The sequence below is a fragment of the Hippoglossus stenolepis genome, chromosome 5 (genome assembly GCF_022539355.2).
Source record: "Hippoglossus stenolepis isolate QCI-W04-F060 chromosome 5, HSTE1.2, whole genome shotgun sequence".
Taxonomy (NCBI): Eukaryota; Metazoa; Chordata; class Actinopteri; order Pleuronectiformes; family Pleuronectidae; genus Hippoglossus; species Hippoglossus stenolepis.
In genome coordinates this window covers 25,626,384-25,647,185 of record NC_061487.1, presented here as the reverse complement: position 1 = coordinate 25,647,185, position 20,802 = coordinate 25,626,384, and the positions used below count along the sequence as shown (strand labels likewise).

Below are 20,802 nucleotides of genomic sequence, written 5' to 3'. Positions count from 1 at the left end.
AGAGCCTGTCCCGAGCTGCGTAGAGCTGGTTCACTACAGCGCTGTGACCGAGCGGCACTTCTTCACAACACAACCATAAACAACAAGCCGCTCGGGCTCCACTCGCCTGCGTCTTCCAGTCCGATGATTTGAGGACATTATTTGCTCCGGAACAGCCTCTTCCCACAGGCACCATATTATTAAAAGATAGGCTGTCACTATTCTGCCTGCAGGTCAAGAAATGTGGTGAGGAATGAGATGTATAAAAGAAATATGGACGTATTCTTTAGTTCTAACTCTGAAAACATTCTAGTCATTAGTCTCTGAACTAAGGGTTCTTGCCCTTTCAGAAAGTCGTACGTGTTCATTCACGTTCAGCAGGAGCATCTTGAGCAGCAGCTACAGACTCCCCGGTGTGTAACTGGCTCTAACGACGTTATCTCAGCTTTCCACATCTGCACAATTCATTTGTTCCATCTCTTCCTCAGGAACCTGCTTCACCCCCGCCCACACAGACATTTGAAGATGCGTCGCTGAAGGCAGATTTACCACTGACTACCATCTCTATCTGTTTGCATCATTTATGTCGTTTACGATCTTAAGAAGCTGTGAATAAACTCTGATAAACTAACTGGAGAAAAACCAACCATCAAGAAAATGTTAAGTGACAAAGTTAGCACAGAAATAGCAACATAACTATTATATCTGCTGGGAGCATTTGGTGGATGAAGCAGAGCTACAACGGAGAGCAGAGACTGGACCCTGTGGAGTCTGGGGCTATTTTAGCCATTTTCATTGCCTTCGATTTTGCCTTTTTACATCACATCATACACGTTCACCTTCCCAATGCTTGGTGTCTTCATTTCAGAGCAACATTGTGTAAATGACCAGACAAGTCATTTTTCACTTTGACATAGCAAATCAACACATTGGACCCCAAAACACACACAAGACACAACACATGATTAGATCAAGTCGGTGTGATCACAGACTCCCGAGGGTTAACGTACATCAGATGAGCGGAAAGATTCAATGAATGATAATAATGGTATTATATAATCTGTTACATATGTAAATAGGCAGCTGTTTGTTAATGTATTATATATATATATTGTGTTTAAAATCGCCCCAAAGTGGCTAAAACGTGTTACATGACAAACATTTTCATTTTCTCCTAAATCCATATAATACAAATACATTCTGTGCTATATGAAGGATTCAAACCTTATTTCTGTCTCTATGCAGCTCTCACAGAACCTTTATCCCAAAGGACAAAATGCAGTAAGTGGTGAGAGGAACTACAATAGAAATGCAAAAGTGTAGTTTAGTAGAGCCAGAACCCCAACGTCTCACCAAGGGCGTCTGCAGAATACAGGAGTGTGGACCATGCACACAGCATATTGAGTCTGGGATTTGGAGAAATCTCTCTGGGTATTAGATTTGTCTCCCAGCACCTTGACGCAGGCAGGGGGGGGGGGGGTGTTATTACATGTACAGCATGTGTATATCCAACTATATTACATTCAGCCCAGGCATGGTGTTAGTATCTCACTTCAGTGTGTGTGCGTGTGCACGTGAACACTAAAAGATACGGCCACAGGACCAGAGGGGAGAATATCTGAGGTATTACTTAATAAAGTGAGAGAAACTGAGGTCCTGACACTGAAAGCGGAGCACATTAAATATGTAAAATGATGAGGTTCACGGTGCTGCTCTCTCTCTCTCTGCAGGAGCGCTGGTGAGATGTGGACTTACTGAAAACAGTCTCTCTGAGCGGACACGTTCTTCAGGTACTGCTTCAGGGCCTCGCAGAACTCGCCCAGCTTCTTCTGGGAAACCACCATCTCCTGACGAATCAGCAACAAGGACTGCAGAGAGAGAGAGAGAGAGAGAGAGAGAGAGAGAGAGAGAGAGAGAGAGAGGTTTCAAGTGTTTGTATGGAACAGATACAAAAAAACGTATTTTATGACTTTACCAAAGATGGATGAACGTGAAGCTGCTTTGGTTTTGATCAGATGAGATTAATTTATATCTTCATACTTTACTAATTAAAACTTCATCTATAACCCAGATAACTAAAGCAGCGTCCCACTGACATTTCATGATAAACATTCAAACACACACACAAATACAGTGTGTGCACAGTTTCACATTAGTTGTGGTCATACTACACACACACACTCTCGTTCTGTCACACACACACAAGCATGCGCACACGGTGGAGAACTGGGGTCATTTCTAGATCTATTATTAATCATTTTGAGAAAAATCTGTCAACACGTCAGGTTTGTCAGTCGAGCTCATTCTGAACTGTCACACACACAAATACACACACACATGCGCAGACACACACAGATACACAGTGATTCTTTATACACACACGCCCCTTCACAGTGTATCTTTGTAAAAATCCTCAGATAATCTTACATCATCTCCACTATTTCCCTGCAATTGACATTTAAATGTCATAATTATTCTTCATATTTTTTTCCCCTTATCTTGCTGTGAGTGTACAGGGGGACTGTGGCTTAGGGGAAGTGAGTCATCCACTAATCAAGTTGTTTTACAAACAATAAAAACAGTTTTAGTTTGTAGTCCAACTTTAAGAGTATTACACTTTGTCTCGGGGGTATATGCTCACAGTTTTTTTCTCCGGTGCACTCTCTCACCTCGCTGTTCTGCCAAATCACTGCCGATCGGAGCCAATAAAAACCTCTGTCTATGGTACTTGACCCGGGAGTGAATTCGATTGTATTCATTCCCACATCAGATAAAAGCCAGAAGTTGGTGAGTTTTTTTGACCAGTTGATGAAGAGCTTCAGTTTGACTCAGTTTTGGTTTATCTTCCTCTTCCTCTTCAGCCCTGCACTTATTTATCTGCTCACTTCACTTGCTCCTCATCTGACCTGCAGCCCTCACCCAGCTCCTCTGCCCCTGCTCCCACCTCCCTGCTCCTCCATCTGTCTTAGTCTCCACTGATACAGACCGGCCGCCCTGCAGGCTGCTCTTCCTCATCACTGTCTGGTTCTGTTCGTCGTATTTCCCTCATTTTCTTTGTAATGAGAAATATCCCCAGCTGTCTTTGAGACACTTGCAGTGACTGTTATCATCAGGATTCGATTTCACATCAGGCAATTGTGGAGTACAACTGGAAATAGCTCCTTGTTTAACATCCTAATAAGAGAGCTCTCCACGTTGAGCAGATATTAACTGCGGCTCTTGCAGCTTGTACACACGCAGACTCTAAGTGTTCAACACATCTGCATCCACTTTGCGTTAGTGGGTCTCTATCGCTCTGATTGTCTGTTTTATTGCCATGTAACGACTGTTTATCTCTTGACATCACTGTTTATCTGATGCCGTTATATTAAATTGCTGTCACGAAGCAGCGGCACTTCTGCTACATTAGGCTGCTTGAATAAAAGCCCAGCTGTTTGTCGGCAGCGATATGTGTTGCACGTATCTGTGTGTGATTTATGACGCAATGATTTCAGGGGTGTGTTTGTGCGCAGAACCCATAACAGTGATTGAACCTGAGGGACTTATAACCTCAGTATAGTCTACCTCAAGACATGAATGAGTACACACACACACACCCCACCAACTCAATTAGAAACACTACATTGCCCAGCAACCTCAGTTAATCGAATCACTACCACTCCATTAACCATCCAGCCTCTTCGACCAAATCCCTGTGATTAGATCCGCTCGCCTCTGACACTGTGGCCCTGCAGAGGTGATAAATCAGAAGCCTCTAACTGGGCACCTCTGGTTTCACCGCCCTGATAACCCCTGTGTTGATGGTCCTTTTTTTTTTTTACATCTGCAGAAAGTTTTGTCCACTTTGTGGTTCAGAAACTGAAGTGATTTTAACTCTTAAGCCTTGGGCATAGGCAAAGAGTATCAGGTACAGATTCAGTTTGGTTTTACTCCTGTATTTCTAAAAGGAAATCCAGTTTAGCCATTGATAACTAATTCCTCCATGTCAGAGTTTACTCATGGAGTCCCTCAAGGCTCTGTCCTTGGTCCTTTACAATTCTCAATTAATATGTTTGCTCAAGGTTAAATCGTTTGCTTTCGTGTTTCTGTGCAGATGACTCCCTAATATATTTCTCATTTGACTCCATTAAAACTTGACTAGCAAATAATGTAATGATTAATGACTCTAAAGGTGCTGGTAGGCAAAGCTTGTTACTGTACAGAGCCAGTAGAGCTGATTTCCCCTGCTCCCAGTCTTTCTAGTTACGGTAAACATCTGGGGATAAGTCAAGTAAACCAGCTCCGGACTCAGGCTTCATATCCTGACAGATATTACAGACATCAATCTTCTCATATAACCAAAATATAGAACTCTTCTATACAAATAAACTTAGTCAGAAACAATTAAGAAACGAGGACAGTTTTCTTGGTGTGTGTTCTGGATACTAACGTACAGTCATACATTGACATTTTGTGCTCAGGGCAGAGCCTGTACTTTATAAAGTCATTAGCCAGTATTCCCTCAGTTCCCCAGTCTCAAGACATTTTTTCTTCTCCAACAAAGAAATGTCAGTGAACTTCTTTTTAATTTGACTTATTCATTTGGCTGCTAATGTATATTTTCTTTTCCCTACAGAGTCCCAATGCAGTCCATTTTCATTTATCACTAACGGAGTGAAACCGAAAAATATCGGCTCTAAAGATATACCAGAATAAGCCTTAGAGAGCTCGGGATATCTAATGTGTGTGTAATTGTCAAATATAAGTGAGTAAATTCCCAGGAATAAAACCAATGACATGACCTTGGTGTCATCAGAGGCAGAATAAAGAGAAGACATGTATTTTATGCCTCACTTTATTGTATTTAATCCACTCAGCAAATATTATTAATTTACTGAAATGAATTGAGACATCAGTTTAATGCCTGACACGGATTTTCATCACTATGACGCCGCCCAAGCATAGCGTTGTTAATGGCTTATTTCCTGGAATTAATTGTCAGGCGGATTTTTTCATTCTTGTTTCTGAACGTAGACTTGGTAGATGTCATATTTACTATAGGATTTATTAGATGCACTTGAAGGCAGTTTATCATTTTAAATGTAAAGAGAGAGAGGGACTAAACAACAGCAGCTTTATTATAACGTGTATATATATATATATATAACAGACTCTTCTTTTAAACTACTTCAATCAAATCAATTTTTCAGTGTAAATATGCACAGTGTGTGTGTGTGTGTGTTTACTGGACACTAGTGACCCTGTGAGTTGTCTCAAGGCCTATCACCGTATCCTAAAGACACGCGGAGCCTTGTTCTTGTATAAATATGATTGATTTCTGCTTCCTTTCATTATTCTTCAACGCTGCTGCTGAGAAGTGATGAGTTCCTTTTGCCGTCAGCCGGAGCTGAGTGTGAAAAACACTGTTTGTTTTGACTTCACAAAAATGCAAATTCAAAATGCACTCAGAGGAACAACTGTTAGTTTTAGTGTTGGATACTTGAGGATAGAATTTCTCAGTCAGTAATAATAAACTGTACATCCTGATCTACTGAGCGGGACACATGGTTTTCATAGTGCTGCCAGACAAGCCAGTAGCCGGTCAGATTCACCTTTAGCCTCAGTGGACCCTCAAGTTCAGCCTGTATCATTGATACAAGACCAAATCACTTGATGAAGCTAAGGTGCACAACTGAAGTTATGTGCCCAACATCTGCTGGTGGCCGCTAACACCTGCTAACATCTGCTGGTCGTTGGTAAATTGTGCAAAAAGGCCTTCAAACGTACACAGGACATTCACCATCTTGTCCTGTATTCTAAAAGATAATAACTTTGGTCCATGTCCCACTTGTTAACATGGAGAAAGTAGTTTTTATAATCATATAGCCACCAGGGGGCGATCATGATGCTTTGGCATCACGTTTGAGGAGCTGTCATATCGTCAGTCTATGATTACGACCTGGTTTTAGGGTTAGAATCTGATCAGGGTTCGGCATTTAATCGTATTAGTTAAGGTTTGGGTAAAAGACTAAGGAGACAGACAAGCGTGTGTGTGTGTGTGTGTGTGTGTGTGTGTGTGTGTGTGTGTGTGTCTTTAATATGCTGCAGTGTGGCATGGAAACCCACTGGGTATGAAAATAGGGGGAAGCAGAAAAATGTGTTATGGAGAGGGGGAACCAGTCTAGCGTTACCATGGGAACTGGGAAATACCAGGTCTTCATCTCACACCTCATCTTCGCTCCTGACTCTTCATCGTTGTGTCTGTTCCCCTCAGGCCTTTCCTCCCCTCCTCTCTTTATTGCCCCAGTTCTTGTTTGTGACATCTCAAGGCTCCACTTCTTCCAAGTCCTCCCTCCTCCAACCTCCCGTCCTCCCTCCATTTTCATTCTTCTGTCCCCCCCCATACATCTCTGCCCTCCTAATCCTCCTTTCACTTCATCATCAGCAGCATCTCTCCTCCCTCTCCTCCCTCTCCTCCCTCTCTCCCTCTTCTTCTCGCTCAAGGAATCCGTCATTTATTCAGGAAGTAAAATAGGAGAGAAAGAAGCCCTTCATTAGTTCAGGGGATCATTTGCATATCTCTCACAGTAGATGGATGACTAGTGTCCTGACCTGCTGACTGCAGGAGAAGTAAAAACCTTCTAATAAGCAGCAGCAGTTCACTTACAGCAGTGGCTTTCATCCTGTTTTAACACCAATTCCAATATTTATTCATATGGGCCAAACAAACAATAGTTAAATAACACCAATATTAAATGTTAGTTAGTTTAAAGTATTGTTGTAATGTAATTTTATCCATCTTGTTTTATTGCATTGCTGAGTCTTTTCTATGCTTTGCCATCGTACTTATATTTTATTTCGTAAAGCAGCTTGTATCTGTTTGGCTTCACTTAGCCACTCACTGACTTTAGTCGCTGGGTTGGTTAACGTACACGATTTGTTTTGTTGAAAACGGTTGTCTCCTCCTGCAGGAAGAACGTCTTATAACAAGAGAAACCAAAACCCAACCAGTATGAATATTGTCTATCAGTCTGTAGTAATTAATTTTCTATGGTACATTAGTATTTGGGGGTGACTCCCTGAGGAGTCGTCACGTTGCAGTGCTCATAAAGAAAACAGAATTGAAAAGGCAGCTGCCACTGATGTCCCGATAATGCAACGGCGACTGAAGTATTTCCAAGGACAAACTCTTTTTTCACCGCCTCCACCTTCACTCAGTCTTTTTATCCGTCTCTTGCTGACAAATACAGCGCTAACACATTCTCTCTGAGGCTGCCTGTCTCTCTTTATCCCTGTGAGAGACACACACACACACACACACACACACACACACACACACACACACACACACACACACAGAGACACACACACACACACACACACACACACACACACACTGATGCAACCTGCTTGTGTATCTATTCATCGGGGTGTATCACTGTTCTGTAACGATCTCTGTGTTGCTGCATGAGTCCTTTTCTTTCACTCTGCATTACGCTGCCATGATTGTTCACGTGCACAACACAATGGGCTATTGTACAAACTGTAATGACCTCCAGGTTCTGGTTATCAAGGGGACGTATATATTTAATACGTCACTATTTACTGAGTATCTGTCTGGTTTTGATCCCAGATTCATTTCTTTCTTCCATATTGTTCCTTCTGTCAATGTTTGAACTTTGTGATGAAGTATTTCTCTCAAACTTCTCCGTGTGCATCTGAGGGCACGTTCACAATCAACATGTTTACAGAGGAGACACTGCGGCTCTGATGAGTTTCCTCCCTCACCTCGGGTTTTGTTTGGGGCGGGTGACAGAAATATGGTTTGAATATTAAAAGGGGGAGCAGATGCCGGAACCAGGTGCTGGTTATTTTCCCAGAGAGTAGCGGGGCAGTTTGTGAGGGAACGACAAGGTCCTGAAAAACTTGAACCGACAAATGACGAGGTTTTGAGGAAACTGGAGCGTAGAGCTTAATCCTGAGAAATGTGAGTCCTGGTGGAAATCCACCTCCAACCTATTTCAAGTTTCTCAGGAAATCCTAAAACATAAACAAATCCAAATAAGCTGATAAGCAGATATAAAACCTTTTAACACCAAAATTAGTGCATATCTGCAGGTTTTTAAACTCACTAACTCCTTTCCCACTGTCCTTATGGGACACACGTTCCAGTTATTGTTCCCTTATGTCTCTTTTTCTGGAAGGAATATTAAATCCTAGTTTGGACTGATGCTCATTTCCCTCAACCTCTCCCTGTTGTGTTAACGTGAGAGTGTGACACGTTTTACAGAAGAGAGAACAAATGAAACACTTCATTCATATGCAATAAAAACGCTTTGTGGCCAAATTCAACGCACTCAGGGGCTTCGTCAATGTTCTCCTCGGATGTTAAAAAACATTCTGCAAGAATCTGTTGGTAGATTGACTGCATCTGTACCGAGACAAAACGTATCCTGCCTCCTCCAGGTTAGCAGATGGGACATGGACCAAACCAAAGAGTCAAACTGGAGGTCCGATACATTTTTCTCAAAGATGGTTTCTGTACGTTCAAGTGTTCATCTTTCCGGCTAGTTTGGTTTTAACGAGTTATTTGATGATGTGCTCAGACTGCGGCTCCGAATTTGCAAGATGGCAACGTTCGTATCCAGGATATTTTAGCCGTATTAGTTTGTATTTATACACAGAATTTGATCATTACTCTCATTACTCTACTTCCATCCTCTTGTCGTGTTTGTAAACTGTTTTATTCATTGTGTTTCCACCCTCACGTGTGTTCACTGCAGTGAAAACCGAGCTCCGGCTCTCACTTCCATTTTCCTTCTGTCTCTCTGGATCTATACATCTGCCTGGCTGCTCTAACAACCTGACTCCCTCCATCTATTGTCTCTTTTGTCCACTGCACCTTGCTTATATCGACGTTCACGTTCACTCAGCCCCTGCATGAGAGTGAAATAATGCTGTGCTGACTACAAGAGACAGTGAAAGACAATGGAACAGACTGCTGATGTGTGTGTGTGTGGATGAATGTGTGTTTCAGGCTTTTATTCCTGGGATTTCTTTCCACCTCCCTAAGCTGGACATAAAGGTTGACTTTAGAAATGACGTTGTTAAATTCTTACTCCCACTGTGGGAATAAATCATCAGAGATGGAGGACGACGCTGTTCATTACCTTCGGACTTCTCTAGCTATTGTCAAAATTGTAGAAGTTTGATTTGCCGCTGCCTCGATCGTATGTTATTATTCTGTGTGCTGACATGTCGGTCGTGAGAGGAGGACGAGGAAACATCAAACTGGCAGGTATGTGTGGCTGCCATAGACTTTATATCAAGATGGATGACATGGCAGATTCCCAAAGGTGAAGCCAATGCATCACGATCGCTCCCTTGTGGCTGGTTCGAGGTAGTAAAATCCCACCTCCTCCATGTTAGTGGATGGGCCAAATTAAAAAGTCAAAGTACTTGTCAAATACATTTTTCTCACAGATGGTTTCTGTCATTTTAGGTATTTCTTATCATACTGATGTTTGTGCATGTTTGATGCTATAACAACAGGGCGGAAGGTCATGATTGACAGCACAGACTGACTGGTGATTGGTCGAGCATGTGTATAGACCTCGCTATCGCTATACTGCACATACTCTGGCTCCCAATGTGCAAGATGGCGGCGTCGGTATCCTGTTTCTGGATAGTGGGAGGAAGTAGATATGCTTCATTCCATCTTCACATACAATCTATGGTTGCCAGAGCTTAACTAGCCCGTCCCCCATGTTTTCTGGTCATGTGATGCGTCATGTCGCCATGTTTCACTTTCACTGTGTTCAGGTGCAGTGACTTTGTTCATTGACTCGTGCAGACGATGGTCGGTCGGCAGCAGCTGCTCCCTCTACGCTCTCCCCCTGGAAACTGCACGAGAATTGACCGACTGACGGAGCTGAAATTTGGTCTAGTTCTAAAATGAGACGTGCATCTGAGAAATTAGGTCAAAAGCACTAAATTGGAACAGTGTACGACCAGATTACATCTCTTAATTATAATTTGTACAACAGGCAGCTTACTGTTTTGTTTTATCGCAAACGTTTTCTTCAATAATCATTAATGTGGACGATAAATGTGTCACAAGACGCGGCCTCATTTGAAAATTAAAAACAGATTGATACACTGAACCTTCCTGAGCAGTGGCTGGTTGCATAAAAGCCTGCGATGAAGTCAGTTAAAGAAAGAAGAGAGGCAATAAAGGCTAAGTCAAAAATATATGGCGCTAGAGGAGAAAGAAAGAGGGCTGGCCACACACACACACACACACACACACACACACACACGCACACACACACACACACACGCGCGCGCACACACACACACACACTCTCACTCACACAGGAACAGTTACAGTGAGCGAGCTGTCAGTTTTGCCGGCTAACTGGACTAAATTGTGTTGCAGCAGAGAGCGCGAGGGAAGAAGGGGATGAAATAAACAAACAGATAAAGCACCGGAGACGGAGATGCAGTGCGGGGACGGCGGCTGGTTAATGCACGCTGGGGCCGTTATTGAATTTACAGAGAAAATCTCACAATCTCACAAAACAGCCACCAGGGGATTCAGGGGCCATTCGGGGGGGGGCGCTGAAAAGATCCAGATCTCATCAGACTCCTCTCAGCAGCAGAACTGTCACACGTGACCGACTTCGATGGCTTTTCTTTGACCCACTCACGTGTTTCTGCGGCAAATTAATCCTCTGCAGGCTTTTCGTGCAGTGGGAATAAGTTTGGCCAGGATAACTCAAACAGGACTATTTATCCTGGACTATTTTCTCATTTGTCTTGCTCAAGGACACTTCAGCATTGAGGCAGTAACGTATCCTGCAGCCATTCAGCCCTCCTGCTCCCTGGAAGTGTTCAGATGTTGGTTCTGCTGCATTTTCAACCAATCCCTGTTCACCTCAATATTTCAGGTACAGTTTTCCTCCACCGGGGGGCTGACCTCTCTCCCGAATACTTTCTCCTTCTCAATAATTCACTCACTGTGTCAGATAAATACAATAAAATGCTTCACTCTTTGCAGTATTCAATGTGTTCCTTGATACTCAAACATCAATCTGAGTACATTTACACTCTATGTTTTGATAGAACTGCTGCAGGCGAAGACACACCTGGTATCCACAAAAGACAAGCTCGGTAACTTCACGTTTTAAAGGCTCGTGTGTGGAGGATGTGAATGGATGTGAGCGACCTTCTCTCCACACAAACATCTCTACCAGCGACTGTGTGAGCAGCTTAAATCAACTGCTTCACTGGGGCGGATCTGAAGCCTTCACACAGCCACATGTACGACGTTAAAGACCCTTTAATGCTACGCAGAACCGCAATTAAGATTAGTGTAAAACCCCAAATCACAGAATTTAATATGAAACGGTGAAACAGTCCGTCTCTGCCTAAGTATAACTGATGGAAGGTCTCAAAGAAAAGGGGGAATACAGGACAAAAGTCGTCTGAGTCAGCACCGGTGCTATTCAAGAATTCAAAGAGCAGGAGCGTCGGAGAGCTGCTGCAGAGATCCAGTCATACAGTAATATCCATATTTATAACCCCTTGATTTATTTTTCATGAGGGCATTCACAGCAGGGCCGGTGTCCCTCCGTGAACTTCCCTCTCTGCACTGTCTGTTCCTCTTATCAACATCTTATCGGAGCTTTCATTAAGTATTTAACACACATGCAGGAGCTCACACAAAGTACGAATTCACTGAAAAAAACATTGTTTTAACTTCCTCTCGTCTCTCGTGCATCTCAACCCTCGTACTTATTATTTTTAAATTGCCAACTTGTCACCTCTCCTTTGTTTCCCCACACGTTCCCTTTTAATAATCTGTTATAGTTTTCTAATTGGTCTGTTCCGCTAATGAATGTGGCCGCAAGTGAGGATCTCAAATTTGTCTGTTTGGTTGTTGGCAAGAAACCTGCGACAGAGAGTGTGACAGAATGTTTGGCTGAAATGCGACGCCTGCTCTGAACATTACTCGAGCGTTAAAGATTTTGTTGCTTGTAGTTTTGAGAGAGCATCTCTGGGTGGCAGCGTCGGCCACGAAGGGTCTTTTAACTTTTATTTTCAGACCACTTCAGAACTCCTGAGTACGAGTTCCTCCGACTGAAATCCTTTTGACTTCAACAGCTTGAGTGAAAGTCAACATGTCCTCCAACACAACGCTGACGAGAGCGTCCAGAATCACCTCCTCTGTGGCGGCAGAGGACGTCACCATAGAAACGCTGCGTCAACATTCAATAATACTCAAGGATTTAAAGGTTAAAGGTTAAAGGTCAGGACGGTCTGTGAACCTAAGTCTGGCTAAAGTGATTTCAGCTCCATAACAGCATCATTCGATTTCCTCTTTCGCTGTCATCATAATCACTACGGCCACTAGAGGGTGCTGACACTTGAACCTAAACATGTTTTATTGCTAAATGTTATATCAAACATAACTACGGGTCACAATAATGCACAAAGACCACTTTTTGGTCCTTTGACCAGGTTAGATGTTGAACATGTTGAACATTAGGTAGGTGCAGCTTCATAGAGCAGCTAGCCTGGTTTTATAGAGTCTATAATAATGTGTTTGTGGGCAGTCAACAGATTCCAGGTGAGCTGTTACACATCATTATAATCGTACGCTGTTTTCTTAGAGGATCAAACCTCACAAATAAACAATGAGCCAGAAGCTGCCACTCCGCACTGCGTAGGTTTGTGTTGTGTGCTCAGTGTCTCCTGGTTAATTATGTGTTTGATTTAGATGAACAGAGCTACTGTACGTTATAATGTAAAAGACAGAGGAGGAAAGAACGACACATTTGCACTGGATAATCAGGATATTACAATGCTCGGTCCCTGTGGCCTTTTCTCTTTCTCATTTCCATTTCCTTATTCCCATCCTCTCTCTCTGTTTACTCTGTAATCTGCCCGTCCATCCCTCACATCTTCTCTTCTGCTCTCTCAGCCGCTGCTGTTTTAATAGCTTCTTTTCTCATGCGCCTCTCGAGGATCCAAATACTGACAACATATACTGTACGTGATTGATTCGCCTACTTCTAATGACAGAAACCATTGTCAGCTCACTTGTGTCCACTACAAATAAAATGCATATGCTAATTCGGCTCCACAACTGCGGCTTGAAAGTATCCCTGTATCTTTCCTACAATATATGATCGTATTATAATCCCCTGTATGGTGATAGAACTGCTATAGTGTCTCCTTTCAGAGCGGAGAGGGAAGATTGCTGTGACAGAGGACTGCCAGGGAGATGAGATGAAGGGTAATCACGTTCGAATCATCCTCCTGGTGGAGATCAGAAGATCAGGTGCGACGCTCCGAGCCGGCTGTGGGAGGCACGGCGAAATTATGTGGAGGTGAAGAGGAGCACGACCTTGATAAGAGAAATCTATGTTTTCGAGGGGGGGGGAACAAGAGGGTCAAAAGGTGATGATAATCAGATTTAGGGAAAGAGGAAGGTGGAAGGAGGGTGGGCGAGGATTTCCCTCGTCTACAAAACATACGATATAGTAAAAAAAAAAGACTTATTAGCTGTTGTCACTTGGAGTCCGTCTGTGCCAGCAGATGTGTGATGTGTTCATCAAGCAACAGCCTGGACGAGCAGATTGTGTGTAACCAGTGAAGCGTGTCTCTGTTTAAAGGAGGCGGAAACACGATACACCCTGGTTACACTGGATTTATTACGATGCGTGAGAAATTTCCCCGGGTTTCTTTCGGAGGAAGTGTTTTCCTGAGATGAGCCAGATGCAGATTTGTGATCTGTGTTTTAACAGAAGCTGTGGCAGGATGCAGAAAATCTGTTCAGGCAGAAATCTCAGAGGCAACAGACATATGGTGAGTGGTTCTCATGCAAAACCATTGACTGTAATTAAAGATGGACGACCCGGCTCCACTTCATCCCAATAACCAGCAATGAAGCCAAAATATCTGAGTACGAACGCTGCCAATCTCGCTTTGATGACTTCATTTGGAGACGTTGCGTTTGGGGGATGTAGAAACGCTACTGAGGTCCCAGCTTTACACAACTTATTAGAACCAAAGTTATCATCAACATGAACACATCAATTATCAGTACGATAACAACCTAGAACGACAGAAACCATCTTTAAGAAAAGAAAAATGTTTCCTTGAGTGAATTTGAATTGAGATTCCTTGTTCATCGATTTCTTTTCTGTGCTTTCTGCTCAGATTAGTGACCTTTGAACCCTTGATTTACTGCGGAGGACTATAATATATAATATATATTAGCTGCTGCCTTAGTGAGATCAGATCAGAGGCTAATTTAATACTGACACACAACAATTGATATGCTCTTGAGGTTCTTTGTAGCTTGAACACTTGGGGCGCTAACCTTGATATCTGAGTGTGTTTACATTTGAAATGTATGAGAGTCAATAAACAATAAACAAACACACACACACACACACACACACACACACACACACACACACACACACACACACACACACACACACACACACAGAGCTGTGAGGTGACGTGAAGCTCATGCTACATCACCATGGGAACAGAAAGTGAATAAATACATATCATCACATCAACGGTGAAATGGATCCTGTTTGAGAAACAAGGTAAATGCTGATACCGGCCTCTTCAAACGCCTCAGAGCCTTTAGGTGGATGTTGTTCTTTAGGACTAAAGCTCATTATTGTCTCTGGCTTCTCAGTTTTATTTCTTATTTTCAGGTTTGGGTTCAGGTCAGTGCTCTGTCTTTTTAAGTGCTCTGTCTTTCGTGTGTTAAACGTGTTTCTCTGAGATGCATTTAAGGAAAATTGCAACTTGAAACTTCTCCCTCTCAGCGTTTCTGAGCGCTCTCTTATAATAACCTCTCCGTTTCTGTGCCCATGACAACTGGACAATTTAATCAGGGCTCTCACTTCTCGCCAGCCGCTAACGGGAAGTCATAAGTGGCTCGACTGCTGTGGGTATAAGTGCAGCAGGTGATTATTGCACTGCTCTCCTGCAGACAGAAAAAGACCTGGTGTGTTTCTCCTCCAGGCAGAGATCTGGGGCCAAATGCTCAGAAACTGGATTTCCCACAGGAGGACTGGTATTCAGGTTCAAGAACCTGCTGTGAGAATGTGTGGACCTCCTGTGTGAACCTCCGACCAGCGACCACATGGCTTCTTCCAGCCAGTCCTGGAGGCTACGATCATTTGGAAAGTAAAAGTCTTTTTTAACAACCTGAGAAACTTTCTCAAAATAGTATCTCAGACAAATTAATGGGAAACTTTCTCAAAATAACTAGAGGGCGTTTTCACACCTACCTAGTTTGGTTCAGACGTTTGGACTTTTCAGTTTCGTCGGAACCAAAATAACAGGTGTGAAAGGTTCCTCAGACCTCGGCCTGGACCAACGGACCAAAAGAGGTGGTCTTTGTTCCATCTATCTTAGCCGTGGTTTGGTTCGTCTGCAGTGTGGTAACCTTTTTTTGGATGGTTCAGACTTTCTGACCAGTTGCAGGAAGAAGAAGAAATGTAAGCCGAGGCAGTTCGCAGGTTTGGATGATGACGGCGTTCATTTTGCTGGTAGTTTAACCATCAAGATATTACAACTAAACTAACAACGTGAACCGGTTCATTCATTCACACATGCCGTGTGAAATGTTAAAGCTGTAACTAGGACATGAACCTTGGCTTGAACCATAGTCTGGACTTTCAGGCGTGTAAACACCTTTAGTATCTCATTCCCATGATTTTGAGATACTAACTCGCACAGAGACACTGAAATAAACCTCATCTTGTTGATATGGGATATTTTGATAACGTGGTGATTTGTCATGTGCACAGAAACCACATGGAAATCGATTTTTCCAGGATCTATTCGTAGCTTCTCCCGGTGCACATGTCCTGTAACTTTACACCGGTGCCAGTAATATCCCTCCGTCTGTTTCAAAGACCAGAATCAATGACGTGAGCTGCACCATCTAAACCCCTCTGCACTTCCTATGACTGACACACCGGAGCTCTTCTGACCTGCCTCTCATCTTCTGTCTCTTCTTTGCTTTACACACGGTTTCATAAAAAACTGAAAGTGACAACCACAAGCTGATGTTTCTCTGAGACACAGATTCCTGATGTCTTTCTTCAAGCACTCAGAGCTGTTGAACTCTCTCATCTCTCCTTCACTGCCGGTGTGTGATCGGGATCTTTGGAGAAAACAACGTCAAATAAGTCGAGCTTTTTCTGTGACTGAACATTTTTTAGATTTATGACTCAATCCAAACACGGCTTGAAAAGAAGACGCCCACACACTGGTTATGATGCTGATGGTTCTTCATATAAATCATTGATTGTTATCAAAGAGAAGATCCCAGACGCTGAATACGCCGTCTGTTTCTAAGACAGCTGATGTGTTCTTTTCTCTGTGGATATCGTAAGATATCATAAGATACTGCGAGAGTCTATTCATTCTCTTGCAGAAGACTCAGTGTCTATAAATCACCAACAAAATAAAACAAACCCATTTCCTGGAAATAATTCAATTGGACAGGAATTATTTTTGTCATGTAGAAGTTTTGTCTCAGGTTTTTACATCACAAAGTTTATTTTTCCTGAACTAAAAGAGAACTCATTATAATTATTTTATGTTATTTCATTTGTGCATCATGTGCCTTGTTATTTTGTTTTGTTTGTCATGATTTCAATGTTTTAATATTTGTACGTTTCAAGTCTACTTCCTCATCAAACTACACTACCCACAATGCAACTCATTCACCAACAGTTAGGTTGGTGTTCAGCTAACTGCAGCTGACTGAGCCTCGATCTTATTGCCAAGCTTTTGAAATACTACGTCATTATTTACCAAATGTTTCTCATCATAATGATTTCCAGGATCTTATTTTCATCACAGTCACTTGTCTTTAAATCGTCCAGGTCTAGAAAACAACACAAAACGAGCACGTTTCCTGGGAAATAATTCAAAAGATCAGAGCTCAGGGGACATGTGGTGAAACCTGGCTTCGTTTTGACGGCGCAGGTCGTGCAGAAGTTTAGTCTCATGTTTTGGCCTTTGCAAAGCAGCAGTGAGTGATGCTCCACCCGGGGCTCGTGTGTGCTGTGCAGCAGTTGTTCATTTAGCGTCTACTTACGGCGCTGGGTGTGCCATCTGTGTCTGTTAGCCTCTGGTGCAGATCCAACCAGACCGTCTGCAAGGAGAAGCACAACAACAACAGCAGCAGCAACACGTCAATCAGCGAGAACAATAACTACAACAACAGCGTGAAGCAGACATTAGTCAGTCAGGGTATTAATGGGAACGGTGAGAGCAGGAGACGACTTGGGATGGGAATGAGGTTCAGCGGGGGACCGGGGAGTTTGGAGGGGAGGTGGATGCAGGCCAGTGAGAGAAGCACAAAATAAAACAGAATGAGTAATGTCAGCATGAAAAATCAAAAGATACAAGAACATCGAAATGCAAAAGTCCAACTGAACATCACAAGGACGGAGGTTTGGATGTTTGGAATCACTTGAAAGATTCTTTCATTGCAAAATGAAGGAGGATGCAGGATTTAATGTCAGTGTTAAATTATGTGTGTGTGGGGTGGGGGGGGGTCTCAACTGGATCGTCTAATGTGTGTGTTCTCACCATTAAAATATCAAAAATCTCTCGTAAAGTCTGTGGTCTCCCATGCTTAAAATTAAAAAAAAAAATCAATTGAAATTTGAAAATCCTAGCTAACGAGAATCTCTCTTATTGGATCCCCATGGGCCGAGGGGGGAGTTTCGTTAACTGTCAATTGTTCATTCAGAACTTAAGTGAGTGAGAGACAATAAATACCAGAGTTAAGTTGAAATATTCTCTTCAGACTCGAGGCTGATGAAGCCTGGAGCGCTGACGTGTGAGTGCGAGTGTGGAAACGACAAGACATCGATCTCTAGTCTTCTCCTCCGCCCTCACAGGCTGTGACTTTTACAAACCTGTTGTAATAAATCACAGTGAACACTGCAGGTTTCTGTCAGGTGGTGACTCAGGAGTCGCCCTGTGAGTGAAGAGCGACTGCAGCGCTCGCACACAAAATAAGACCTTCACCTGACACGGCCGGGGAGAGTCAGGGAAACGGGGTGTGGCTCAGTGGGGCGGGCGACAGAGACACACACACACACACACACACACACACACACAAACACACACGCTGAGCATCAGGGTGAATGATTTGAACGGGAACTTGAAGTCCATCATGGACGACACCTCTCGCCCCCTTTGACACTGTGGAGGCTTTAAGCAGCACAAGAAGGAACACATCTGCAGGTCCTTCATTCCCACGGCCGTCAGACTCCACAACATCCCAAATAAAATACTGCACTGCTCATGTCACTCTACTTGTACTATTTGCACTATTTTTAACAGAAAATTACTTTTTGCACATTAGTGTTTATGTACAAACAGGTTTTTACTTTCTCGTACAATCATCCTGTGCCACTGCACTTTACTTTATAACTACAGTGAAAAGGTGTATATAATGTACATATGCTGTAAAAACTGTGTGGATCAATAAAGTTTTATCTTATCTTATCTTAATGCGACAGTTTGCAACAAAGTGCATGAAAAAAAAGAAACGAACTGGTTCACTTCTTGTATTTTGCTGCCACTGTAACATCACGACAGGTTCTATCAGCAGAGTGAATGTAAATCCTTTGAACTACTTCTACTTTTCTTTCTTCTTCTGTTGTTTAATGCTGTCTCCGTTCAAACGTTCACTGCAAACAAAGGGAACCTTGGGTCAGTTTGATCCCGACCGAGACCAAACTACTAAACTTTGGTCCGTTGGTTCAGATCGTGATATGAGGAACTTTTCACACCTTTTATTTTGGTTTGGACCAAACAAGTTAGTTGTGAAAACACCATTAGTGTCTGTGATTTAATTTTACTCCACAAACTACTGATACTTAAAGTGTGTTTTTGTTATTCTCTGTCAAGATTTAACTAAGAACATTAAAATTCCTTTGCATCTACATGAACTCATCTTTATCCTCACCAGCTCCTGACAAAATGTCTGACTCTTCAGCTGCCAAGTTCTCCACCACATGTTTACCAGTTATCTGTGATCCCTTTGCTGTGTGGTGCTGCAGAGTCCGGGGGATTTTCTCTGCTGAAATCTGCTGCTGCTGCCGCTGGAGACGAGGCTGATAACAAAGTGAGGCTGAACTAAAACAGTCGGGGGCCATGAAAGCCGAACAATGAGCTGAAATACGAACTGAGCTGCGGAGTCAGAGGATTTGAATCTGTGGCTTCATCACCTGTCAAAATAAAACCACTTTAACATTTGGAAAAATCCATGTGATGTTCAGTCCTTTATAAGATTAAAGTCTCAGTGTGATGTTTGCCCAGTTGTCAGCTATTTAATTTACTGACTTTCTCATCTGGCTGTAATCTGAGCAGCTTCTCAACTACATTTTCCTTGAATAAACGTAATCAGGATATATTCATATTCACGGGCTGCGCAGGTTAATATCCTCCAGGTGATTTGTCGGAGTTTAAATATTGAGTACAGTTATTTTAATATGTTTATATGATGCATCATTCTCTGCTTCAGCCTCAGTGTCACTAATACCAGACGTGTGACTATAAAACAGGACCTCTCATCCTGACACGGACTTTTCCAGGAGAAAAACACAGAGTCTTGCCTGCAGCACATGGGGAGCGATGAAAAGAAAGATATTTTGCATTCAAAAGAACAAACGCACTCTCAGAGGAGCGTGAAGGAAGACGGCAGGAGAATCTGAGAGAGGGAGAGCGGGGGCAACGTGTGAATGTGGCTCTTTGAGGAAGGGTTTGCAGGTAACAGGATTTCCAGGGTGCGATATCACAGAGCCACGGTGCCAACGCTGAGCAATATCTCCATCGTTCCACGCACAACATCCCTCGGTGTGTGGCTGGATTATTACTCACTCAGTAAACAATCCATGATTCACCCTGACACGCCGTGATAACATCATTTCCACACTCCTGCATAGTCTTAGTACTGGGATGTGTGGAGGTGACACCAGGCCAAACAGAGAGACAAAGCCACATTCAATAAGCCTCCTCAAAGCCATGTTTTGCTTTGATATGATGTGATTACTGCAGTGTGCCGTCTGCTCCTTTGAAAATTGTAATCCAGCAGAAAATGTCTATTCATTGGCTTTTCTGCAGCTCTCATTATTCTGACAATACAGTGTGGGGCGTAAGAGTTTCGTGACCTATATTTTTTCCGATGCGCTGTTATTTTCTGCTGCTCTCTGCTGTCATTGGAGGTAGTTTGGTTTGTTTACAAAGATGATCCATCACCGAGCATCACAAAGGAATACGGACGGAAAATAAAAGGAAATATGAGAAAATATCTGCAATTAAAGCTGAATCATCATGTGCATTATGATCTGAAAGATTTTGTTGAGACTTTTTTCATTTTGGCTCTTTAAAAACTTCAAAGTATTCTTAAAACGTAGGGAAATAAATCTGCTAACCAGCATCTATGAAACTCACTATTCAACACATTACATCTCATTATATCTTCATGTTTCTGCCCGTTTGTTTGTTTGTTTTTCAGCAAGATTACGCAGAACCTAATGGACTTATTACCACAATGGTACATGGGCCAAGAAAATATATATTAAATATTGTCACAGATCTGGACAAAGTCCCACATCCATCCACTAACATGACCAATATTTTCCTTACTGAAAACACTACTGAACTGATTTCCATCAAATGTTGTGAAGGGTTGAATCATGACCCAGGGAAGAACACATCCAAATTCGCTTTCTTTAATATTTTCAACATTTTCTCAATTCTCCCTAGGGAATAATT

General features: G+C 42.7%; 1 protein-coding gene across 3 annotated transcripts in view; it reads right to left on the bottom strand.

Annotated features, from left to right (window-relative positions):
* necab2 (N-terminal EF-hand calcium binding protein 2) overlaps positions 1-20,802 on the bottom strand; it is a 108,815-nt gene that overhangs the window by 10,822 nt on the left and 77,191 nt on the right. For 2 of the 3 annotated variants that reach the window (XM_035157786.2, XM_035157787.2), the window contains exons 9-10: positions 17,105-17,161; positions 1,735-1,847 (exon numbers count right to left, since the gene is read on the bottom strand). In XM_035157786.2, coding sequence (XP_035013677.1) covers positions 1,735-1,847; positions 17,105-17,161 — 170 coding nt within the window. The remainder of the gene's footprint in view (positions 1-1,734; positions 1,848-17,104; positions 17,162-20,802) is intronic. The other variant, XM_035157789.2, reaches the window with a different exon arrangement.